The sequence below is a fragment of the Platalea leucorodia genome (assembly GCF_965183815.1).
Source record: "Platalea leucorodia genome assembly, chromosome: Z".
Classification (NCBI taxonomy): domain Eukaryota; kingdom Metazoa; phylum Chordata; class Aves; order Pelecaniformes; family Threskiornithidae; genus Platalea; species Platalea leucorodia.
Window position 1 is genome coordinate 64,986,383 of NC_138858.1, and position 27,038 is coordinate 65,013,420.

The 27,038-nt window shown below is 38.5% G+C and overlaps 1 protein-coding gene across 6 annotated transcripts in view; it reads left to right on the plus strand.

Moving 5' to 3' along the window:
• APC (APC regulator of WNT signaling pathway) overlaps positions 1-27,038 on the plus strand; it is a 97,340-nt gene that overhangs the window by 25,414 nt on the left and 44,888 nt on the right. For all 6 annotated transcript variants that reach the window (XM_082336326.1, XM_082336324.1, XM_082336327.1 and 3 more), the window contains exon 2: positions 8,188-8,340. In XM_082336326.1, coding sequence (XP_082192452.1) covers positions 8,206-8,340 — 135 coding nt within the window. In that variant the 5' untranslated portion in view covers positions 8,188-8,205. The remainder of the gene's footprint in view (positions 1-8,187; positions 8,341-27,038) is intronic.

A 27,038-nucleotide genomic window follows, 5' to 3' on the forward strand; every position in this document is an offset into this window, starting at 1 on the left:
TTTTTTTCTACACAGCTGAAAAACCCAGGAATTTGGAGGGTACCTAATCTAGAGATTATCACTTGGTATAATTTGTTGTCGATTTTTTTCAACGTCAGCTTTTTCAAATGTATTAAAAGGAGTAGTGTTACAGAACTTGCAATTCGCTTTCTGATGTCAAAGCCCGTGTTGCTAAAACAAGCTGATGCAGAGCAGTTTTCTGTGGTGGCTCTGTTCTACTCCTTCCTGCATCCCTCTGGTGACCGGAGCACGCCGATGCAGAACGAACAAGAACGTGAGCAGAAGGTATCAGATCCGCTGCTTCACTGACGGGCAGTTCTCGTTCTGTGCCGACTGTTTCCTTAATTCTCTTTAACCACACCCAAAGCCTTAGAGCACTTTCAGATTCTTCATTATATTTGTGTGCCCACATAGCCCAGATGAGGAAAAACCAAACAAAATAGCGTCTCTTCTAGCTGCTACTGACTTATAGGTTTTGGGCTTTCTTAAATGCAAGTAGGAATAGGAAGAATAGGAGGATTAAATACGCTGGGAACACAAGCTGTTTTAATAAAGCATAGGCTTATTACCAGGTGGAAATAACATAGTTGTTCAGTGTGATGCTGGAGAAGGCAAAAGTACAGTTTTTCTGCTCTTGTCTGGAAAGAATCAGGATAATGGGCTTTTACAATCTGAGCCCGATGGAGTATTTTTCAGTGAGTAGGAAAGGAGAGCATTAAACAAGGCCTGTGAAGGATAAACATGTTTAAATCGGCAAGCATGGAAAGCTTGCCCCAAACTGAAATGGATGAGACAATCCCTGGCCCACTGATACCCATTTTTGATAAGTTCTTAAACACAACACTTAAAGTGCTGGTATTTTGCTAGAGTTGAAAAAGGACAAGCAGAAGGGTATTTATATATAAACCATTTAACCTGAAGACAAGCTTCAAAGAAAATAGTGGAAAATCTGACAGAGGATTCAGTCAACAGAGAAATTGAATTAATGCAAATTGGCATGGTTTGATATGTTCAAAATAAGAATGGCCGAAAAAACCCTCACTTTATTCTCTTGAGTGTATTGATAAAGGTAACTATATGAAAATGGTCCGTTTAAGGCTGAAGTTAGTACGCGGGGCTGGCTTACCTTAGAACAGCTGTGCTGGATTCCTGCCCCTGTCTCTCAGCCTTGCTCCTCTTTTGGAAATAGCTGCATAACAGCTGCTGAACCATTGTGGTTAATGGCCCAGCACAGCAAGTTAAACCGACACCTATTTCAGATTACCTTGGTAGTTGGGCAGTAATCTGCAGTGGTTTAGGCAGCTGCCACTTGAGCAGCTGAGCCCTTCTCTCTTCCCTGGGTGGGAAGCTTGTGGAGATGGGTAGGGCAGACAGCTGGGGGCAGGCATGGGTGCAGCCCTCCCAGCTGTCCCAGCGTTAGCACTAGCTGCTTGCAAGTCAGAACCCCTAGACCTAGTGCTTAAAACAAAAAATCTGTTCTTAAATGTATTTAAGCTAAACTAATTGGAAAAATCTCTCATGAGAGTATGACTGTTTTGTCCCTGTACTCAGTGTGATACGCCCTTGAAGAAACACTTCCCCATTAGTCACATGGGAATGAATCACAAAAAATCATAGAATGGTAAAGAATAGTAAAGACAAGATACTGGGCTCAGCACTGAATGGTTGGGTAAAATTTGTGGATGTGGAAAGAAATCAGAGTTAATGGTCCTTTCCAGCCTTACTAAATAATAAACTAGATATTCATGAGCTTTAGATACAATGATTGCAAATTGTTATATTAAGAAGATAAACTACATTGTGAAAGATTTTCAGTTACAGAGCGCAGGAGCACATCTGCTTACTGGTGGTGGTAGTAGAATGCAAAATTCTGTTTGCTTATTAGAGAGTTAAACATCTGAGTTACTACTCTCAACAAAGTTCATAATCCAAAATCAATTGCATGAACAGGAGCCTTGGTTGATATCGGTGTTTTTTGAGTTGGACCTTACTGAAGAAAGTATTTTTGCCTTTTTTCACTGATTTTGATGTCTGAAGTAGCAGTACAACTTATTTGCTAACAAAAAAAAAAATCACCCTCAAGCAGTTACTGTGGGTGACGGAATAATTATTCCATTGAAGATTTCAAAAATTGAAACAAATAGGTTGTAGTTATTTGAAAATGTTATCTAGCTTTACATATAGACAGTGCTAGGTCTCTGTCTCTGTAGTTGAAAAAACACATGGTAGGGTTTTATATCTTAGATTATTCTTAGCCTCTGTTTTGGAAAGACTAAGACTAATTTGTTCTACAAAAGTTGCTTTTTAAAAATAGGATGCTCTGGTAACAATGATAGCTTTTATGGATGAAAAATAGTAATGGGAGTCTGAAATATTTTCATAAGGAGATTTAATTAATATATCACAAATTGTTGGGGTTCTTAAGTAGAACCTCTTTAGGGCATGTTGAATATATATGCTTACTGATTTCAAATTTAAAAAAAAGGCTCTGATCAGTAAAAAATTGCCAGTTTTCAGAGAATGTTGGGGTTTTTGCCTGTCTCTTGAGATTTGAGACTAAAAACAGTACGTCTAAGTTCCTGATTTCTGGGAAGTTGTTACTGATGTAGTTTTCTTAATGTAGAAAAATGCATATCTAAATCTTAACAGTACATTTGCATAAATTTAGGCTTCTCATTAATTTTTATTTTAGTGTGTAAGAGAGTTATATCCAGCTTGAAGTTCTTCTTTGATGTGTATATTCATGTGAACTGCTGATTCAGTAAAGCATGAGATTTCTTGTCATAATTTCACCTTACTTTAGGAGGTGGAGAGGAAACCTCCTAATGATGAGAAATATGGGTCAGAGAGGTAGGAGACCTAGATTTTAGGTGGTTCTTACAATGAAGGAATTAAATTTCAAGGCTTCTGTATTCCAAGAGAGTTGTTTCTTGGAGTAAATCTAGAGAAAGGGGTATCTCCATTCCTCCCTTTGAATAATGACCGCTCTGCGAAGAAGAAACAGAGTTGGAGTGCAAAAGGAAGCTTGACTGAAGCGTAATAGTGAACTTCACAAGGGGGGGTTGTGTTGCATGTCATGCATTTTCCCTTGGGCTGGGTAAAATGTGAAATGGGTATTGGAGCCCAGAGTTGTTCCTCTTCCTCTCTGCTCCCCACTGTGGTGGTTTCGTATGGGGGGGAGGAAGAGTCATTTATTCTTGATTCAGCTGATTCTGGCCCCAATAATCTTGAATATGTTTGTGTGTGTGTGTGTGTGTGCAGTGGTGCAGCTTCAGCCTAGTGGGCCCTGTGTAAACTATTCCTTGCTTTCCTTTGGGCTGGTTACTGGTTGCTTCTGCTGTGAATGGGGTGATATGTGGCTGTGAGCCCTGTCTGGATGAGAGGGTCCAGAGTTTGACTCCTTCCCCAAGGCAAGTGTTTTGACCACTGGGAAGTTACAAGAAGGAGATGCAGCAATACAGTCAATTTCTATTGATGCCACCAATTCTGTGTTTGAAAATAGTCGTCGTTTTGTACTCAAATAATGTGGAGCATAAATCCAAGGATTAGTTTTGGGACCTGAACTCTGATCTGATGTGTCTAGTTTGAGGCTATTGGTAAAAATCTATTTTCAGAAGAGAGGCAGTTTTTAATTTTGAGGGGTTTAGCTCAATATACATGGAACAGCTTGTGTGTAATGGTGCCTTGTAATTTTACTCTACAAATTAAGTGCCTGAGAGGTGTCGCAGTGTTCAGCATCAGAAAGCCTAAGCTGCTTTGTGGTCATGCATTACCTGTGTCCGTTTCCCCCATTTTAAAATTAAATAATAGTGTGTTTTGTGAAACAGCTTTGGTATTTCATTATTTCAGGAGAAAAAGATTCAAATAGCTTGGAGATACAAAAATAAGTACAGTATTCTTCTGTATTGAAGTTTAGGAATATAAGATTGGATTTCTGAACCGCTAAGTCCAGTTCCTTCCTGTGCAGTGAGCCAGGGAACGATGTTGCTGAATTTACAACTCCTAATGGATGTTGCCAGCCTACGTTGATAAATGACCAATTTATACCCATTTGTTCTGTGTTGGTATTGTGTTTTAACATAAATATTTTTCTCCCTCTTGAGTATTTTCCCCTCCCCAATAACAAAGTGTAGCTGCATCATTCCAGCCTTTGCTGTGCTGAGGCAGCAAACGCTTGCCCGTCAAGTCTCTTCTCATATGAGAGAACTTCTAGTCCCCTGGTCACTTAGCGTCTTTCTCTGCACCCACTTAAGTTAACTTCTCTTACCCATGTCTTTGTAAAATGACTTGATAACTCCAGGGATCGTGTTTGCTTTCCTCATGCCAGTCTCGTGTTGTCACTGCCCGGGTGCTCTGCGGGCTGGCTGCCGAGAGGCTCGAGTTGCTTCTCCCCACACGCTGCTTCCAGGTGACGGGATGCCTACACGAGTGACCTTACGTTGTAATGCTATCTAATTCCACCCTGTTTCTACTGCTCTGTTTCTCAGTTCATCAAGTTCCTTGCGTATTACATGTAGTCCTCTGACCTTGTGAAGCCTCTTGAATTTATGGGAGCCAGTTTTAATGCCACTTCTTGTGCCCAGGTCAATAATGAAATATTTAAAAAACCTGTCACAGACTACTTTTGGGGGAGCTTTGCTAACAGCCTGCCTCTAGCCCAACAGTTTGGCTTTCAGCACTGCCCGGTGTTATCTTGTCTTTGAGCTACTCTTCACCCATGTACAGTTTTCCTGCTCATCTCTGTTACAACTGTGGCTGGTTTTACACAGAATCATAGAATCGTTAAGGTTGGAAAAGACCCTTAAGATCATCGAGCCCAACCGTTAACCTGTCACTGCCAAGTCCACCACTAAACCGTGGCCTCAAGCACCACGTCTACCCGTCTTTTAAATACCTCCAGGGATGGAGACTCAACCACTTCCCTGGGCAGCCTCTTCCAGTGCCTGACTACCCTTTCAGTGAAAAGGTTTTTCGTAATACCCAACCTAAACTTCCCCTGGTGCAGTTTGAGGCCGTTTCCTCTCGTCCTGTCACTTGTTACTACATGTGGCACTGTATCAAACGCCTTGGTGCACTTGGGGTAGGTGAGACCCGTTATTTCTAAAAAGTAGTTTACTGTTCTCCTCAAATACAGGGTAGTCCTTCCTTTACAGATAGGAAAAAGGAGAATTACCTTGGAGGGCCAGGGAGGCAGGTATGCATCTGCATGCCCCCAAGAAGTCCAGATGCCTCTGCCAGTGGGGCGGCAGGCATGGCTGGAAGCACATGCCTAGGTGGCTCGCAGCGTATTGCTAACGAGGGACTGGCTGCCTGCAGTCCAGTTTTCAGCGTGGATGTACTGGCTGCAAACACACTTTGCCCAAGCCTCGCCATGCTCCCAGAAGATAAGATATATGCTTTTTCCCCGCCCCCCCCCCCCCCCGCCTCAGGAGGTTCTTTTTAAAATTTGTGCCGTATCCTGAGGTGCCGATGCGAATGCCCTGGTAGCGGAGAGCAGCTGCCAGGCATTGCTGCGGTTCCTGCTGGTGCAGGCGCCTTTCCAGTCAGGCAGCGTGGCTCCTGCCCAATGCCAAACTGGCAGGAGTGAGTTTCTGCCTGTGGCAGTGTTGCTTATTGCCCATTTGGGCATCTATTTAACAAAAAAACGATGATGTTTTGGATTACCCAGCTTGTGGTAATCAGCTGACTCAATTTTTTTTTTTTATCTGAAAACCCACAGAGTAAGCTTGACATTTGAATAAATCAGGAAGCGACTCCTAGTCTTGAGGCAGAATGCTGTCTCATAGTGGTGATGTCCTACTTCCATGTTATGAAAATAAAATACAGAAAAGGAAACTTAGGAACTTAGATCAGGAGGGGGAGAAGACGAACCAAACCTCCCCTTCAGAACCTGGATTCTTACTCATTAAACATAAGTACATTTAAGCCTATTTTGCATTTAAAATACCAGAGCTATGCAGTTGCTGTTTTTCTACTGTTGCTCCTCCCCTCGTTCAGTTTTCTCCATTTTCTTCGCTGTGCATATGCGTCTTGTTAATGTGGCTAATTGTTGTAACTTCCAGATTCATTGAGTGAGAATTCCTTAGTGTGGACAGAAAATGGGAAAGCTTGATATTTTTTATCATTACCTGTCCTTTCATACTAATCATGAATTAAAATAATGGGAGAAAAAGGTATTCTAGCTAGAATCAAAACGCATGTCAAATACATGGCACACAGCAACTTCTGTAAATTAGGTGTAAATGAGTAAATGTGTGATATACTTGCGTCGAAACCAACAGATATATCAATATTACAATACTAATTTATGACAACTCATGTGAAAATGTTTCCACTCCTATCTACCTTTCCTTGGGCTAGTGCAGAATTGTCCATGCCGTGTATGTTCTGAAAAGAAATGTGAACTACAGCTGTTGGTTTTATTAATAAGAATGGAAACTATTACTTATTAAATAAAAACATACCTGAAATAGAACAGAAGCAGTCTGTCTTTTTTTTTTCTTTTTTTTTTTTTTCTTTTGGTTACAACTGTCTTTGACAGGTCTTCACCTTTTAGGTGAGACAGACTGATGGTAAAAGCACAGCATTCACAGAATAGAGTAGATGTTTCAGATTGCCTTCATTTCTCTAAAAATGAGGTCTCCAGTAAAGCATGACCAAATTTTGAAGAAGAAATGTTAGGGATTTTTTTTTTCTTCAGCTTATTGGTAGTGTCATGGAAATCACAATTCCATAAGTGGCAGGCTTCTTCCTTCTCCTGTCTTTGATGATGACAGGTGCTCAGGGCGTGAAGACTTCCTTCTTGAAAAGGAAATAAACTAGTCATATCAAATGCACTACGGCTTTTGTTATTGTTCCTGTCTTCAATTGTATATATTCTTCTTTACGTTTCATTGAGTTTAAATTTAGAAAGATTAAACACAGTTTTCAAAATTTGTATTGGGGAACTAAAACCTTTTTGAATAATTCTACCCATTTTTTAGTAGGCTGGATAATTCAATTAATTGGAAGAGCAAAGTTGATTACGTAAGAAGTTACACAAACAGTAAGGTCAAAGGCTTAGTGAGAGGATACACAGAAAATGCTAAATAAGAGCTTTTAATTGTTTCATCTTTTCCAAAGTACTGCAGTAACAATGAAAAGGAATGTTGTCCTGTAAGCTTTTTATATTTTTTTTCTTTGAGTTAGAGGCTGAATACTTAGGAAATTCCTGCAACAACATTGGAAGGGTAACTTGTGTGTATATGAAGTGCTAGGCTTCCTTTTGTTCACTTGAATGGCTGATGAATAAGAAATTGATGGCTTCAACTGTAAAGAGCTTCAAATGGGGCTAGCCATGTTTTAGTTAACTTAAATTGTTAGATGAACAACTTCGATGGTTTTTGGTTTGGAAAGTGGGAAACAATTTGATTTTTATAATTTAAATTGGAGTATTTGTTTCTTTGTCCTTTGTAATGGATGAATAATTGTGGTGGTGTTACAGTATTACCCAAAATAATATGGGATATCTTGATATGAAAAATAGCCTTTTATGTTTTTATTCTACTGTGCAATATGACTGCTTCTTGTGTTGGAATTTTCTACATATATTTGTTTTAATCTTTGTCTTGGAGGGTATTTTTACAAAAGACTTGATTACTACTACATTTGATGCTTTGTTTTTTGGTTTTGTTTTTTTTTTTTTTTGTTAAAATTCCTCAGTATTTACTGTTTGCCTTTCATACAACATCTCCTTTAGCATGTGCTGTTCCTAGGAACTTTGAACATCTGTGACTATCTTCCGTTTCATAAAATACGTAGGCAGTCAGCATCTTTTAGATATGGTTGACGGTGCTTGTTGTCTATCCAAAAATGATTAAATATGGTCTATTATCTGCATAGTTTCTCAATGTTAGAACTGAAATGCAAATAGTAAGGATGCTTTTGTATGATGCTATGATTTTCTTTTATGTATTCTGGCTTCCCCTAATACTTAATGCAATTGTTAATGAACTTCTTTCATTTGCTTAATCATGTGTATCAAATGGAAGCCCACTGAAAAAAGTCTTTGAACTGTCATTAGTTGTAGGCATTAATAGTTTGATTTAAGGGATTTAAATTAAATGTTTAGAAAGTTGAGTGGTAAATGGGAAAGAGAGAGAATTTTTTTTTTTTTTAATATTTAATATTTTCTCTTACTTTTTTTAGGGCTGAGGGTAGCCCAGGATGGCCGCAGCTTCATATGATCAGTTGTTAAAGCAAGTTGAGGCATTAAAGATGGAGAACTCCAACCTTCGGCAAGAGCTAGAGGATAACTCAAATCATCTAACAAAACTGGAAACTGAGGCATCTAACATGAAGGTATTGCAAGCTCTGTGCCTGTGTACATCAGTGTTTCTGTTTCTGCCTTTTGTGTCATGGACTGGTAGTTGCTCAACAAGTTTTGTGTGCTTTTAGATTCCTACAGAAGTCGTTTTCCAGGCTGTGTAAGGAAAAACTATCAAATCTACTTAATTTTTTTTTTTTTTAATTTCAAAATTGAATTATTTCAAAACAGTTTTTTTTATAATCAGCTTCCAATTTTTGTAGCTTCTTTTCTGGTGTGTCATGATAAGTGCTACCATTTTAGCACTGCTGTACTTACCAGCAGGAAGCCCAGTCTGCTGACATAGTTTGACAAAGGAAGTATTGTTCAACTCTTGAAAACATGGGAGAGACTGGAGGTTTTCAGTGTTGTAAGTTTAAGTTTAAAAATTCTGAGGTTTACTACAATTACAGTATTTAACAGGCCAAAAGGAAAAGTTTGTTTTAAATAAGACCACAGTTTCTCCAGCCTCTCCCAAAGCCTAAATTCATACTTAATGATTTCACCCAGATCTGTCCCATCTGGTGTTTATTGGTTAGGCGTAGGCCTTCAGAGCCACCTATCCAAGAGGAAACACTAGGCTCAGCTGGAATTCAGGTGGATTTTAATCAGTAGGAAAATACATACACAGCTGCATCTGTGTGATCCATGATACTGAACAAGGCAGAATTTCACAAGCATTATAGGTGCATTAATGTAGTATTACTTGTCCTAAGCTCACAAATCCTGCTGCTTTTTGCTAACAGCTACCAAAACCAGACTGCTTTTGGTACCTCCGTTAATATGGCTCAGAAATTGTTGGTATCTCTGCATATACTCCTGTATAGGGTAGGCATATTCTAAATATTAAACAATGTTTGTGTGTCCGTCACCTTACTTTCTGATCCTCATATTGCAGACTTACTGTTCCTTTATAACTAATCTTTATTTTTTAAATATAGTAATGCAATGAATGTAGCAATTAAAAATACTTCGAACTGAAGTTTGTTTTCCTCCAGCATGTAGGTTGTGACCTGTATATTCACTGTAAGAAGAAAAATTTTGTGTTCTGAAGCACTGTCACTAGTTACAACACTTGGAAGAAGCACAAATTTTTCACATATGTTTAATCCTTGCGTTGCAGAGTAAAATGAACATGGCTCTGCTACCTAAATTGAAATGAAATTATAGTCCTTTACACCAGATACTTGAAACAGTGGTTGGCATCAGTAGCTGTGGAAAAAAAAATTAGTTTGTTTCCTCAGTTATGTATCTGAAAGCTAGTTCTATCATTTACACTGTTTTTCTTAATATTATAACAAATCTGCCAGTAACTCCCCTTCCCTCCCTGTCATTGCAGTCTAAAATAAGGGAGGGAACCGGAGAGAAGATCTTCCTCATCATTTGATAAAGGAGTGATAATGTCTTTTTTTTTTTTCTTTTCCCCTTCTTTGTCCCCATACAGTTATTTTTCCTTTTTTCTTTTTTTTTTCTTTTTTTTTTAGCTTTTGTGCAGATAATGAGATTTCCACTGACCTCGAGACAGACCAGCTGTATAAGCTGGTCTCTAGGGCATTAATTTGGGATGTGGAACAGCTTTCTGTCCTTACTTTCAACATGGCAGACCACCAAACAGAAAGTGGCTCTATTGCACTCCACAGAGAAGTGCTTATGAGCATATTCAGAGTCGATGGTGCATTTTTTTCTCTCCTGAAATGCCATTCTAGATCTAAGGAATTTATCTGAAAAAAACTCCAACTCAAATATGAAACTCAGTATGTTTCTTTTCATTTTGGGGGATGGATGGGGAGGAGATGATTGAAATGAATTTGTTTTTTTTTTTTTTTTAAATCCATATTCTATGAAGAAATCCTAATCAGCTGTGTTCCTCAGGAGCGTTTGCTCCTGTAGCTGGACCAAGCAGCTGTTTCTTCCCCTTGTTTGTTTTGGATGTGTTTGGAAAGGGTCAAAACCTAGCTTTGACTTGACTTGAACTTGAAGGATGGTATGGGAGTGATCTTGGAGTCTGGTTGGAGTCTGTGGGTGAAGTTCGATGGGGATCATTGCAGGATTATCTTTAGTTGGGAGATAATTGTAGTTTTGCAGGCTTTTGGAGAAAGTATGCCGTGGCTTTGTTCCACTGAAAGAAACTGCATGGTTTGTATGGTTCCAGTGCCATAATTAGGGATAATTACAAGAAAAATAATTAGAAAAAGCAAAGCAATGGAGACTGAAAGCCCTTTGACTACCGTATAAGCAGTTAAAACTCCAAATACTTTGGAAAAAAACAATCCTTTGGGAGCATGTAAGTGTCACAGAGCCCTAACAAACCCTCCTGCCAAGTAAAATCCCAAATATTAGTGGGAGAAGGGGCGCAGCACTGGGGAAGACAATCTGTGGTTCTGTGGCAAACATCACTGTTCTTGCACCGTGAATTTTGATCTGTGGGCTAGTGCTGAAACATCTCACGGTGATTCTTTGGATTGTTAATGTGTTTGCTTGTGTCGCCACTTTTACCTTATATTCTTTAATTGGTTGTGAAAGGCAATAGGAAGGGCATTTTAAAGACAATATGGTATCTTTAAAGAAATTTATTTTGGAAGTAGTAGTGTTAAAGTGTTGTGTAAGTGTGCCTCGTCCTTATAATCACTCCATTTCAGAAATGTAAGGTAATCATACTGGAATTAAAAGCTTAACATGAGCTCATCTTCCACATGTATTTATTATAAACTACTACTGACCTATATAAGAACAGTGTCTGAATGTTTCATGTTTAAAGCTGAATTTCATACTTAAAAGTGAAAACTGTACATCTGCTGACCAGAAAACAACATGATGGGTAAACAAAGATAAATGTGATCACGGGGGTGCCTAAATGATTAGTAAAACAGTGTCCACTTTGTTTTTTAATTTGTGTTGTCCTAGGGATTAACTGTTCAAACAAAAGAAATCCCTCAGAGTATTATGACTAACTTGGGAAATTCAGTTGTTACTATTGGCTTACTGTCAGATGAAATAAAGCAGTCCCGTATGATAAAATGTTCTTTCTAAATCAACAAATACTCTGTTTGATGGTCAATGAAATAATGATGTTGGCCCATAAATGAAAAACAGTTTCAGTGTCTAGATGTAGATAGTAACAGTAGCTGCACAAAACACAGACTATGGACAAATTTAGCAAAAAATTAACAAGTTTTATTTAAATTCAAAACCTGTAAAATTCATGAAGGGACAAAAAGGAATCCCAACGTCAGCTATACTACTTTGTGCGTGTAAATGTAGGAGACTTTTTGTCAGAAAAAGACCTCAATTTTTGAGATGTATGTTGCAAACGAAGAATCTCCTCCATGGTTCTTGTAGAAGCCAACTATTTTTCTGTTAAGGATGGCTTTTTTTTTTTTGTCATAGCTAATTCATGTCAGCATTTTTCCTCATATAAAATCTGGGGAGAAATAGGTATATGTAACTTAGGTACTCAAGAAGTAGCAAAAGAGTAACATCATGCTTGATTTCTACACTCACTCTCTGAGTGCTTGGATTTTACAGTAAATGAGTAATGTATGTTATCTTGTGTAAGAAAGCTATCTTTAGTGTATGTGATGCTCCGTGGGCAAAACGTTCTCTCTTTTGTCTTTATATAGGACACTTAAAATTATAATCTACATACGATTTTTCCAGCTGATTTAATGTCCTCTGTAGTGTGTCCACACCTATCAATAATAAACCAGGAAAACTGTCAGTAGAACTGATTCAGATATCTTTAAATTTTTTGAGAAATGTTCTAACCAGCTAAATATACACTGAAAAGAAACAAGGTTAAACATGGTTAAATTCTTTTTCTCAGAAAATCATTACCTGCTTATTCATATTTCTTTTTTTTTTTTTTGTTCTGTTTTTTGGAGGGCAGTTTTTTTGCAGATCATTGTCCTCATATAAAGGTTTTAGTTTTAATAATTTACTGTGGGTGTTTTTGGTTGTTTGGTTGTTTGTTTTAAGGAATTCAGGTTTAAAACACAAAGTCCTAGAGGGCCAGTTACTATGATGTCCAGTGCAGGCCCGAAGAGTGGTTTATTTTTGACATGGATGGTGTTTGTGCGTTTCTTCCACTAATGAGACAGCAGGGTAATAAACCTTGTGATGCTGTTGTGTTGGGTTGGAATGGATTTTGACTAAATAAAAAGTGCTAAGATATTTCAAGGAGTTTGATTTTGGATGTATTTGTACAGTGTTAAGCTAAGATAATGTAATGTGGTTGCAAAAGAAATGTTAAGCCTATAGAATATAATATTCCAGATTTATGGCAGTGTTGTGCATACTTTGTGAGGTTGATTAATTAATACTCAAATTTGCAGAATTAAAGGTAAAATGTGTGCTAAAGAAGATGCCATGGTGCCTGTTTTTCATCTTGTTTCTGTCATGATGGATTTGTGAGAATCTGAGCTTGTGTCTTACTAGAACTGAGTGTGGTTTTATAATTAAATATGGTTAAGTTGCATTTTATTTTATCTCCAAATGTAACTTCCTATAATATCTTTTTATAACTATTTAAAGGGATGAATATACAAATCCTTAGCAGGAAGAGCAGACTGGCCAGCAGGTTAGCAACTTAACAGTTACAATAGCTTGTTTGTTTCATTAAAAAGAAGGAATCTGAAAAACGTACTGCTTCCAGCTTGGAGTTTGCTAACATACGTTTGTTTATAAAAACAAAAGATTTATGTTCAGAACCTTCCAAAAACTAACTGGCTTGCAATATTTTGATGCTCTGTTACACTTTCTGGACATGAACTCTTTGTCAACTTTGTATGGAAGTAGCATTTTGTGATCTATAAGCCATAAGAATAAAAAAAAGTGCTGATCCCTTACATTGGGTATACCAGTGGCTGAATCACATCCTTTTTTTTAAGTTTACGCTTGTATTGACGTAAGATTTCAGGTACTCTTGGTACCCTTTATCCCCCTTGCCTGAATTTTAAGGTTTGCTTTAAAATGGCTGCGTGGGATTCTCTGTTTTGGAATATGTGACTACTTTTATCAGATGTTTCCTTGATTGGTTAAGCAGGTGATCACATTTTCTTTTAACTCACCAAACCCCATTTTATGCTCATACAGTCTGCTTAGCCACCATTTCTTGATACTTAACCTTGTAAACCTGCTGTATTCTGATCGGCTGTCTCTGATCATCCTCAGTGTTAAATGATCCTCATTGTAAAGCACAGAAGGTGCTAGGAGATATTTTTGTAACTGGCAAAAGAATTTTTAGTTCAGTGTATCGTAGTAAGCCGTGTGCTTGCAAATGAGAATTTGAAGCCCGACATGTTCACAGAGACCTGGGATACATACAGCTTAACCGTTTTGTCCTGTGCTACATACATACGTAGTGTGTATCTATCTATCTGTATATGAGGTTCCTCAAGTAGATGGTAGATAAATACATTTAATGGATACCATGTTTGCAATCCCATCTTCAGAAATCTAACAACAGTTTTTCTTCTAAGGTACCAGAAATCATACATTTTGCTGGGGACACTTACTGTGTCAGGTAACAGGACTTTCCCATCTCTTTCCAAAGGGAGAGTGTTTTTTAGCTTCATCTTGCCTTTCCCTTTTTCCTTTTATCTTCGGAAAAAGGATTTCTAGTTGGCATCACACACAGGGAAATGTTTCACCAAGGCATACAGAAATAAAAAAAAAATAATTGAAAAATTATGTTAAACTGTGAAACAGTACACAAAAGAGAAATGCTCATGTTAAAATAGATATATTTGATCTGGAATTGCTATTAGTGAATAGGCTACACATAGTAAGCAAACTGCAGTATAACTTGAGAAGTTTGTATTTGAATCTTGAATTTAGTATGATACACATTTCTTTGTGCATCCTGTCACACATAGAGTGTTAGTATCATTTCCAGAACTGTCACTGGAAATCTAGTTTCCAAGTGATGTGAGTTATCTGGTATGTTGTTACTTCTGCTAAGAGGTCAGGTCAGATATAACGTAGTGGATTATAGTTGCTTCATGAACCAAAACCAATGTTGTGATATCTCCACAGTAATTGCTCGTATGGAGCTTAGGGATATGTACTTACTATGCAGAGAACATCTCAGTGGCCCTGTCTTGAGTTTAAGTGTCAACAATAAAACTTTAGAACAAAGGGATAAAACAGATACAGTGAAATGTCAGAAACAAATTATATTCACCTAAGTCTTGGAAAGCGACTTGAGTATGAAATTGCTGAACTGTCAACTGTAAGGTATAACCTGTTCCACCCTCTCCTCTTCAGCAGTTGAGAAGATGGAGGTGTGACCCCTTTGGCTTTAACGAAAGAGCAGACTATAGCCTAAGAAGGAGGAGAACTCATTTCCTGGAGTGATTGTAAGATCTGGGTACTTAAAAGTGTAGTCATGCAAATTATTTCCCTTCTGTTAAAAAGTCTTCATCAGCTTGTCAGCTGGTAATTTCTTGTTTGTTCATGGATCCTGAAGTTCCTCTATGGTAGGTTCCCTCCTTGTAGCAATTCAGCAAGTATGGCTTCTTAGTCAAAGCTTCTCTTCTGTATAACCCACACTATGTCAGCCTTACTGCTTAAGAGACCTCTTCCCTTATTTAGGTATCCCTTAGCCCCTGAGGTTCTTCACCGGCATGTTTCCACTTGCTTCCTTATGTATCTTCCTTTATTTACTGTCTGTTAAGTGTAATGATACATTGTCAAACTATAGAATTCAAACCCAAGAAAGTTCAGTAATTTTTTTTTTTTACTCTTCCACCAGACAGACATCTGCATTGCTTGCCGAATTTGTGTGTATGTATGTAATTTTCCTGCAAGATCCTTTACATATTTAAGTCCTTCTGGTTATAACAACCACTTGTGATTGTCAGACAAAGATCAAGATCTGCATTCTGTGTTTAAAATGGCCTCAGTGTGGAAGTTATGGAAGGTGGCAGGTGTGATGCCACTTTTTAAGAAAAAAGAAGAGTTTAGGAGAAACTGCTGATCTACAGACCTGCAAGCTTGAGTTTGTAATGGACATGTTGTCAGAAACCACAGTGGGCAGACTACAGACTACTAGTGGGCAAAAAGTTAACTTTTCTTTCTTAGGGAGAAGTGTAGCTCACAAATACGAGTTCTTTGAAGAAATCATTGAGTAAGAGGTAAGCAATATTGGCACTGATGAGTCTGCTTGGATTTCTAAAATGTTCAGTAATGTCCTTCATCAAAGACTTCTGAAGAACCCAAGTTGATTTAGGAAGGTTCTTGGATTACTATCCAACTTAAAGGTAGAAAATGAAGAGCAGAATAAATAGTTAGGGTTGGTTTGTTTGGTTGTTTTTTTATTTTACCACTAGTGTCCTAGTGAGATTTCTGCCGTGAGCTATGTTTTTTCTACATATTCTTAAGTTATCTGGAAAAAAAGAATGAGATGAAGAAGTTTGAGTGATTATTTTCAGTGTGGTAAAAATGAACATGGAGCGTGAAGAGCTGCAGAAGAATCTTGTGGTACTGAGTAACTGAATTGAGTACATGGCAAATAAAATTCAGCGCTCCAAAGCGTAAAACAGTCATGATGGAAAACAACTTTAACTTTATATACTGGGTAATGAGGGGTTCTGAAATAGCATGGCAACAACATAGAAAGAGGTCTTAGAGATACTGTAAATACCTGAAAATGTCAGGGTTTTTTCATAAGTTGTCATATTAGTGCTTAGTTTGGATCCAAAAAGTTGGTCTGATACTGGGAATTACTGGGCACAGATAAGGAAACAAAAAAGCTATAACTGTCAGGATGGACACATGCTGCATCCAGAAGTTGAGTAGTGTGTCCTGTTCTGATGAACCTCCTCAAGAAGGATCTAGTAGAATTAGTATAGGTGCAAAAAAAAAAAATTAAGTGATATGAAAAGCTTCCTTAAGTGGCATGATTGAATAGAATGGGACTTTTCAGGTGGAGAGAGCAGGAAGAGAGAGAGGGAAGAAGGTTATTGAGCTCTAAAAGATCATAAATAGCATGAGGAAAGTTAATAGGGAATTATTAGTTTCCCTCAATAGCAGATCTAAGGGACATCAAATAACATTATCAGGCAGCAAGTGGAAAACAAGCAAGGAACAGGTTGCCCCGTCCTTGGTAGATGGTGGCAGATGCCCCATCCTTGGAAACATTGAAGGCCAGGCTGGATGGGGCTCTGAGCAACCTGATCGAGTGGAAGATGTCCCTGCCAATTTCAGGGGGGATGGACTAGATGACCTTTAAAGGTCCCTTCCATCCCAAAGCACTCTATGATTCTCGTCGTAAGTCTTTGCCACAGGAGCATTTGGATGCCAAAAGAATTTATCAGGAGGTAGTACCGCTGGAGAGATGGTTTCAAGAAGTCTTCAAGTCAAGGCCAGCTGGAAGCTGGGGAGAGGACATGCAAGAGAAATGAAAAGTATGTTTTGTTTTGTTCATGTATCCTCACTAGGTTCCTGCTGTTGGAGGTGGGTCCAGAGGAGGGCCACAAAAATGATCAGAGGGATGGAGCACCTCTGCTGTGAGGAAAGGCTGAAAGAACTGGGGTTGTTCAGCCTGGAGAAGAGAAGGCTGTGGGGACACCTTATTGCAGCCTTCCAGTACTTAAAGGGGGCTTATAAGAAAGACGAGGACAGACTTTTTAGCAGGGCCGGTAGCAATAGGACAAGGGGTAATGATTTTAAACTAAAAGAGGGTAGATTCAAACTAGATATAAGGAAGAAATTTTTCACAATGAGGGTCGTGAAACACTGGAAAGAGTTGCCCAGAGAGGTGGTAGATGCCCCATCCTTGGAAACATTCAAGGCCAGGCTGGATGGGGCTCTGAGCAACCTGATCTAGTTGTAGATATCCCTGCCAATTGCAGGGGGGTTGGACGAGATGACCTTTAAAGGTTCCTTCCAACCCTAAGCATTCTATGATTCTGTGTTGGTGTGGATGGGCGTTTGGTCTGTCTCAGTGTAAAGGACAGCGTTTACTCTTGGTTCTGTTCTTTTTTTTCCTAGCTGGGTTATGATCCCTTAAGAAGAGGGGAGGAGGACAAGGAGGAATTTCCTTCCCTTCTAGAGCTCCCAAGTATTGTGATGGAGAGGGAGAGGGGTCTTCAGAGGTTGGAGGCAGGGCACTGGAGTGGGGTGAAGGAGGCAGCAGCCTGGCAGCCCATGGCTGAAGAAGAAACCCAAAGAGCCTGTGGTAGAGTAGGAAATAGAGATCTCTGCCTGGCCAGTGATGGAGAGCCCTTTCTTGGACCAGGTAGTGCTCTGCAGTTCACATCTGCCCAGCAAACATACAGTAAGCCGGGGGGGTGGTGGGGTGGGGTGTACTGAGACTGAAGAACAGCAGTTGAAGTGTTTCTTGAAGTAACTTTTTTTTTTCATTTGGATGGTTAATATTTTTAATTAAAAGGTTAGCTAATTATCCTGGTTTATAGTTTAGCGTTTTGTTTAAAAACTTTTCAGTCTTTGGGAGCTCAACAGAAAGTGTTAATGGGAAGGTCTAAGCAGATACACCACAAAGCTCTGGCCACCTGAATAGTAGCATGGTCCCCAGTTGTCCTGCTTTCAGCTGGGATAGAGTTAGTTTTCTTCTTAGTAGCTGGTAGAGTGCTGTGTTTTGGATTTAGGATGAGAATAATGTTGATAACACACTGATGTTTTGGTTCTTGCTGAGCAGAGTTTACACCAGTCAAGGACTTTTCAGCTTCCCGTGCTCTGCCAGGTGCACAAGAAGCTGGGAGGGGGCACGGCCAGGACAGCTGACCCAGACTGGCCCAAGGGCTATGCCATACCATGTGACATCATGCTCAGTATATAAACTGGGGGAAGAAGAAGGAAGGGGGGGACGTTGGGAGTGATGGCGTTTGTCTTCCCAAATAACCATTACGCGTGTAAACCGTCCCCCCTGCTTTCCTGGGGATGGCTGAACACCTGCCTGCTGATGGGAAGTAGTGAATGAATTCCTTGCTTTGCTTTGCTTGCGTGCGTGGCTTTTGCTTTACCTATTTAACTGTCTTTACCTCAACCCATGAGTTTTCTCACTTTTCTGATTCTCGCCCCCACCCCACCGGGGGGGAGTGAGTGAGCGGCTGTGCGGTGCTCTAGTTGCTGGCTGGGGTTAAACCATGACACCAGTGCATTAGTTTTTATGTTCCTGGAGAACAGTTTAGCAAATAATTTCATGAAAGCGTTTTTGGTGAAAATTTGTACTTATGTCAATTGGGACTAAAATGTGTGGTAATTTAACTTAAAAAATTCTGTATGAGGTGGCACTAGGATAACTTTGTCACATTTAAAAGTGGTAGGTTTTGGGTGGTGGGTTTTGGTGGGGTTTTTTTTATGAAAACAGAGTTGTTAGATTATTATATAAAGGTCCAGAAAACTTGAATAATTTACGTTGCCCATATGATCCCATAGTTTCTTTACAATTTATGAAGCAGTTGCAAAGCATCATGATCATCCTGTGATGTCAATACTGTGCTGCTATGAGGTTGTGGACACACTGGCATTTTTTACTGTACCCTTTGTTTCTGGCACTTTTTTTTTTTTTTTTTTTTTTTTGCATCGTCCTAGTTCTGCCTGTGCATACCTGGCTTACAGCTTTTTGGAGAAGAATCCTGTTTACCTGGATACAGGTGGTAGTGAAAGAAACTTCTTTTTTGCTTGTTACTAGCAGCAGTTGAACATAAATTTTCCCTCCTTAATTAGCCTGTGTGTCACCAACTGATGAGAACCTTCTAGCATCCTCTTCATTTGTTCATTGCCATGCAAGTAGTGTACCTCAGAAAGTGGTGCCTGTGTTGAATCTGCCCTTGTCCTGGCGTTGTTTCCATGTGTCTTCCAGCCAACTCTAATGAGTCAACTTCATTTTGTCTGACTGATTTTTCAGCGTTCTGGCTGATGTGGCCAAAGTTAAAGGTTGGTGGTTTTTTTTTTTTTTATACTTTGTATTCCTGGCTCTTAGGAGTTATTTGTATGGTACTGTGCACTCCGCTGACTTAACAGAGCTCATTTTTCTTCTCTGGACTTCCATTTTTTAAAGCTTGTTTTGAAACGTGCTCTGTCTGGCACACAGTAGAGGCTTTGTCTTGATTTCTTTGATACTTCACTGAATTTTGTTGTGGCCCAGATTTAGGGGAGCTTTAAGCAGGAACATAAATTACAACAGACAATAAAGGGAAATGTAGAAGGAACTAGAAGTGTTTTGAAGAACAGCTCAAGGTGCAGTAGCAAATGTGTAATAAGTTTCCTGCTTTTGAGAAGGCAACTATGGAGGGCATCAATGAATCAAAAGCATAAATTAAAGAAATTTCTGTAAAATTCTTCTTTGTGTCAGTTTTCAGTGGTGGGGACATTGCAATGAATCTGACCCCCAGATCTGTTCTTTGATTGTAGCACTAACAAATCTTGTGATTGAAATGAACTACAAAAAAATAGTAATTTACACAATAGAGTTTATTTTTACTTTTTTTCCTCTTTAGATAAAAAAATACCACCAAAATAAGATTTAAAATGCATTTTATTTGGGTTTGCACATTCAGACATTGAGGAAATGCCAGCTGTAAGGTAGGCGATGCCACCCTGATTTTGTCAGACGGTTTGTACTCCCTATGATACAATTTCACCTATTCTACAAAAAAACCTTCCAAAGTTGGCATGCTTAATGCTCACAGTAAAGATGAAAATATACCCTTGTATAAAATAGTGTTATTTTCTAATTTACCTGTGCAAGTGAAGTCTTTAAACACAGATTTTCATGTATATGATGATCTGTAGAGAGTCAGGTATATTTCTCTTGAAAGTTACTGCTTGACAGAAATGCAGTCTGCAGGAAAAAATTGAACTTTTTTCCAGAAAATATATTTTATTTAAAATATTTTTTTTACAGTATTAAAACTAACTGAAGCTCCATCCTTTCTGTCAGTTGGATTTCTTAGCCAAACTATGTCTCTCTGAACGAGCTATGTTCTCACTGTGAGTGGGTTGCATATGTCATGGAAATTGCATGACTGCAGTCACTGTCAGAAACACCGTCTACAGACAGCTGAGCTAGTAGGATAGAATTCAGTGAGAATTGTGAGATACAGATCTCACACAGCAATGTGGCATCCTGGACAGGCAGTGCTCAAAATCCAATTACATTCAGTACAACCTACCAAAATATTTTGATTGAATAATAATGTATATTTTGCTTTCAGTGTAACTGAATTATGTTTTTTATTCTGAAGTAATGTAGTTTTTAAAAGTTCACTAGAAGCTCTCTCTGTTGTGCATGGTAATGAATCAGCTAGCTGTAGAAATTCCACATGATACCTATTTAATAAGGGAGAACTTTGAAAATATAAAGTAGCATAGGATCTGACACTTTGAAAGTCAGGTCCTCTTCCAAATGGTTGGCCATATAGGCGTTTGAACAGCAGACAGGCCTATATCCCTGCTCTTGGTGAAAGCCTGTTTTAGCTTTATATTCATCCCGTTCTGCACAACAAGTGTAATAAAAATGGACAGAACGTGGTGACACCTTGTTTTGTTCTTAGAGTAGCCATACTAGATTCCTACTTTCTTTCTCAGGTCTTCATATTTGCGTTATTTAACTGTCTGTATGAACAGTCTTAGTGCACATGATAATAGCTAGCTAGTCTAGTTTGAGAGTGAAATGAGCTGCATATAATCTTACACATACAGGCTGTTCGTCTGCAGAATTCTTAGGGGCAAGTTGGCAGAGTACTAGCTTCTGTCTTTTTGCTGCCTAGAAGTATTCCATTAACATTGGCAATGCTAAATTTCTGAAGATTTTTACTTCCAACTCATGAAAATACTATTTTTCAATGTTTTTCAACAAAATGCATTGTTTGATGAACAAGTAGGGAGAAAAGCCATTGATTCACCAGTAACATTCTTTGCCTGTGTAAATATTTGTGGAATACATGCTAAATTCTGAGCTTCTATAACTTCTGCTGTGTAAATTCATCCAGTATTTTCTTTCCAATATATGCTTGGTTTCCATTTAATTTCAATGATTCCTTTCCCAACATGTAGGCGCTTGAACTTTTTTAAGTCTTTCAAGGGAAAATTGTCATCATGGTTAGAGTAGGAAACACTATATGCTTTTTCTCCCCCCCCCCCCCGCCATGTGAGCTTTCATCTTCTTCTCAAATTAATTCTCTTACTCTCAGTTGGATTTGCACATGCAGAATGTTTTTGTGGTGCCCCACGCCCCCGTGCCTTTCAGGAGGGAAGAGGTGATGTCAGTCTTAAGGCACATAGAGGAGACCGACACATCAGGATTGTGGCACGGGGCAGAAGAATACGGGTAGTACAGTAGATAGGCAAGGGACAGAGCAATGGATAGATCCTCTAAAAGTACTGCTAAAAATACAAGTAATTTTGAAGATATTAATGTGTATTGGTCATTTGATAAATTCTAATGTGTGAGTAGAAGAAAATCCCATAAGCTGAACTGATTTTTGCAAATTGAATAAATGATGAATTCTGGGGAATACTTCTCTTCAGTGACTGCACAACTAATGCAGTTAGACATTTGTGAATAACTTTTGTTTTTGCGAGTAAGTTCTTGTGAACTAAAAATGCAGTTATAAAAGTCATTTAGCATCTTACAAAACACAGACATTTAAAATATCAGTGAATTTATTTAAGCAGTAAAGCAGCAGTGGCATTAAATTGTGTTTGATTTGTGTCTTTTTAAATTTGTTGGTATGATTTCACAATAAGTAATACATTTTTAGCGTTATTTTTGCAATTCTAAAGATTGTACCAGAAACCAAATTGGTTGGAAACTGAATAAAAGATGATTTTTTTTTTTTTTTTAAAGAATGTAGGTGAAATTGAGCTGGTGCTATATATAGTTACTGACATTACTTCAGACAGCATTCTTTCTGAGCATAAAATCAGATAACGTTAGTTGATGCGACAGTGGGCTTGCACTAAAAACTTAGTAGACCAGTATGTGGTTACAGCAAGTGACAGCTCTTGAGCATGGTGGCAACCAAGCGAATATTTTTCTTTTAGAAAATGACATTGTTTGAAATTAAAATGAACACCATCATTGCACATAACAAGTGCTTTCCTTTTTCTACAAGGTTAAAGTTGAGTTGCTCCAGCGTTTCACCTCACTCAGCAGTGCTGTCATCATTGCTGTTATCATTTGGACCTGGTTGAAGGGTTGAGGAACCAGAGTGGTTGCTTGACGCTTCAGGCCATTAGAAGGGCTCCCAGCAAGCTTGATTAAGTAGCAGTGTAATTCTCCAAAATACATAGGTGTGAAGGGCCTCTTCCATAGCTTTCGCTTGGCCCCTGTGAGTGTCATACGATATGTGATAGTATTAAGGCACTGTCAAGCTCATAGAGTTATGAGGGATCATGCAAGACCTTGAACTTAAGCTTACATGATCTATAAATGCATAGAAAATAGAATTCTGGTGTCCATTCCTTCCCACCCCCGCTGCTGTTTTGACATCTAATGTTTTTGTTGAATTTGAGTGATCAATATGCGTTTAGTATACGTTACCTCTTTTCTGCCCTTTTAAACCAATAATAGAAAAAATGTGCAACACTGGGTTGAACTTCGAAAATCACTTTCAGTTTAGGGTATGTTAAGTTTTCAGCATATTGGGTTAAAAACATGAGTACAAATGCTGTCAGGAATATTCTCATTTGAAAATACTGCTGATTTGGTTAAAAATAATAGTTCCGAGTCACTCAGTGTGCATTATTCCCATACTATGTGGTGCTGATAGATGTTCAGGTACTGTCTGAAATTGTAAACACTTTCTGTATTTGTGCAGTTAAACCTGTTTTTATACTCAAATGTTGTAAATATAGTGGTAACCAAGGTAAGCATAACCTAAGAAACCTGAACTGAAGGATAACTCAGTTTCGGTTTTGTCTGCAAACATTGAAAGAAACACACAGTGAGGTCTATGTGTGTATGTATGTATGTAGATGACAGGAATGTCTCTTCACACAGGCCCAAGTATAGTTAATAGCTAAAAAGGAAGAACAGGTATGAAGAGTGCCTTACTAAAAATTGATTGATAGAATAGCTTTTGTTGGAAGTCTTTTTAAATGTAGACTTATGCTTACCTTTAAAAGATCCAGTAAATTTTAAAACATGTTGTTGGCTTACTATTCCAGCTGATACTGGCCTGTGAGTATATCTGGCATACTGCTGCCAGATATTTCATGTATTTAATTTTCATGATGATTTTCATACACTTTGGCATTCGCTGAATACACAAAACTTCTCGAAAGCTGAATACAAGTAATAAAGCTTATTCTATTTAAAAGGGGAGGGGGGTGCAAGTAGTGTTTACAGAAGACCAAACATATCTGATTTGTCTGAATTGTCATCAGTGCTCCTTTTCCTGCCAAAGGAGAGGTATATTTCTAAACCAGAATGTCTTTTTACAGATGCCATCTTTTGAAATATTCTAAATATGAATATTAATATTTATACTGGCAGTCCTCAAAAATTGAATATACTTTTAAGTCTTAACTCATTGGGATTTGAAATCTGGCATTGTTAGTGTTGTTCCTCTGTGGTTCCATTCTTTATTAGCACCTTGAGTAACTTCACAGCCCTTAAGCAATTTTATTTACAACCCTCACCACTTAGCTGGGTGCACGTACTGTTAGTTAAGGTGCCTTTCATCTCAGTAGTTTTCTAGTTACTTGCTGATGAGTCTGATCTTTTTTATTTAATTATCCATAAAGAGGTCAGGACTACATTCATAGAGTCCAAACAAAAAAGAAAAATTGACATTGTTTCTGTACTTCACAGTCCAGAGACTGTGAAGACAGAAACCTTTTTAAATGATGATGAGTCATAGGGAACAGCTCCATTTCCAAAAGCATTCTTTTGTACTTCTCCAGTGGGACAAGATAAACTAGGCTATATTTAAGTGACCGTTAAAATCATTTGAATTAGAACAGAAAAGAACTTTTGCAGCCTTCCTTATAGATGCACTTATATTTGTGTGTTTTATCAGTAAGTCACTACTAAGTCAGTAAAGAATTTGCTTAGAATAATGCTATAAACCAATACAAATATGTTTATTCAAACTTCCATAACTGAACAGCATATTAATTTAACTTTAGTTAAATGGATTCAGTTTTATTTGTGGAGAAGATTTTACACTATCTAGCAGACATGATATCAAAAGTAATATAAAGTCATTGTGGAAAAGTACTATTTCAAAGCACTGTATTAATCTGGGGGAAAAAATGGGAGAACTGCACATAAACAGCATTAGTATTGAGTCCTGGAGTTATAGTAAGTGAATAAATAAAAATCCACATTATCACAGTAACAGATAACTTGCCGTGTTTCCTCCGAACGGGTTATTGCAGAAAACTTCCCTGTTCCCTTATTCAAGTAAAATTGTAAATTCCCCAATTTTCCATTTTAGCACGCTGCCTCATTTTCCACCAGTACCTGGCCCAGGGGCTGCATCTCCCTCTCTAACCTTTGTCTGCTTCATCAGCTTAGATTTCAGTGTGCCGTGATTGAGTTTGAAACAGATGTCATAGCCTCATAATGGCATTGTTACCTTAGCAATGGTAATATAGAAAGGAAATGTAGAAAAATATAGAAAAGAATGCTTTACCTCCTAACTTGAAAGAAATGCATGTGGTGTTGAAGAAAAGGGTGTAATTTAAAATTTGAAAGTTACAGCCTAAATTAATGAATTTAGAGAGAGAAAATTGAGAAAGGTGATCCAATATGCTAATGTTTAACTGTTGCCAGTATTCAGAAAGAGCAGTCCCTAGCTGGCTGGACACCTCAGTCGTGTAATTTGGTAACACAGGAAAAGGTGATAGTATTTCCACTTAGCTCTTCATGTTGGCTCTTGAAGCAGGAGGACTCATTATGTAGGAAAGTATCCTGAACATACGATTTCTGAAACAGCAGAACTGCCACGCAGAGACGTGTGAAAGAGGCTTCTGAGAAGGGAATGGGAGGAGGGGTTGGAAGTTTGGGTTGGGTTTTTTCCCTGCACCAAGGTGCTGTTCTCAGGGGAAAGGGATTCATTAGTTATTGCTAAATTTATCTGAGTTGACAGGTCTTCCAGAAGCCTGCAAAACTCCCAAGACCACTCCACATATACACATCGCCCTTTTAGGCTTTTAAGCTAAGACTGCTGTCTGCAAATGTTATCTGCCCTTAAGTCAGATAATGCAGGAGTCCTCCTTTGAGAAACACCAGATTACTTGTTTGTCTGACTTTGCTGACAAGGCAGATGTTATGTATAGAGATGGCTGGGCCATATGGCTAATGAGGATGCCCTTGAATGTACTTAAAATCACAAGCACAGTGGAGAAGTCTTTCTGAGAGTAGTGATTTTATCACACCAGACTTGATCCTAAAGGCTATGCCAGCATTAACAGGTAGTGCAGTAAGAGCAGATCTGTAGATTCATTATGTTGAGGACCCAGCTTGCATACTGTATGTGTTTCAGGGGATTTTGGTTTTGGACTAGCTCCATTCTGGTCCCATGGAGTGCATGCCCATTACCAGTCTTGAGTGTAACTGCTGGCTTGGTTTGATCGGAAAGGAATTCAGTTCACACTCTGAGATCACCCTACAATGTGAACTGAAGTACAGCTGGTCGGGCAGATGGGAGTCTGGCGTGAGACTGATGCAAACTAAAACATGAGTGCAGACACACACCTTGACTCCATCACTCAGGCAACATGTAAATTGGGAAATTTGGCCTCAACTCCACCTGCAGAATTATTTCCACAAAACAGTGTAAAGATAATTAGTGTGTCTGTGCCCCAGAATTCCTCTTCCTAGAGTGCTGGCACCTAATTACACGGTGGGTGGCTGCAGTGACTGTGCTGCTCTGAGTCTAGTGCTTGGAGATTATTTCCCCAGAACACTGTGCAGTTCTTTACTCAAAATCCTTTTACTTTTTTTTTTTTTTTTTTTTTTTGTACAAGGAACAACACTTTAAATACAGAAAAGATCAGTATTGTGTCTGTTTAAAGAATATCTTGACTTTTTGTAGGTGCTGTTTTGTTTGCTTTGAAAAGGGCAAAATGCATTTAAAAGGTACCTTCTGTACAGTTTGCAAGAACCATTAATGTTGACAGTAAGGTATGCTAGGCTCTTGAAAGAGTAAAACAGTGATGTGGAGATCTTTTTAAATTGTCTAAAACTCATTAGTTTTCAGGTCTGAACAGAAGTACAATTCAGGGTGTAGAGTCTGTGTATGAAAAGTATGGAGTATCTTTCATTATTCAGAATTGTTTTCATTTCCTGACTGTTCTTGCTTTTAAAAATATTTTCTATGCCACAGTATGAAAACTGATATTTTACATTCCAGTAACAGCATTTTGCCTTGTGGCCAGTCTTTTCAATTTATTTTTGCGATTGAGGTATCCGCCATTATGATATAGAAAAGGCATTCACTAACTTGCATTTAATTTTCTACCTGAATTTAGGCCACGGAGCATTTGGAACCCGGGGCCTTGCAGGCCCCTTTTAGTGTAGTAGTCATTGTTTACTACAAATCTTCTTGTGTGTTAGAAGTACGTTCCTTCAGCTGTATAATTTTGTCATACATATTGCCGTGTGCTATTGAAACTGTTCTTGGCTTTGAAGCTTCAGCTGCATGAAGGAGTCCTAAATCTCTTTCTTGTAGGCATGGTGGTGGTGGTAGTAGTAGTAGTAATAAGCCAAATAACGTGA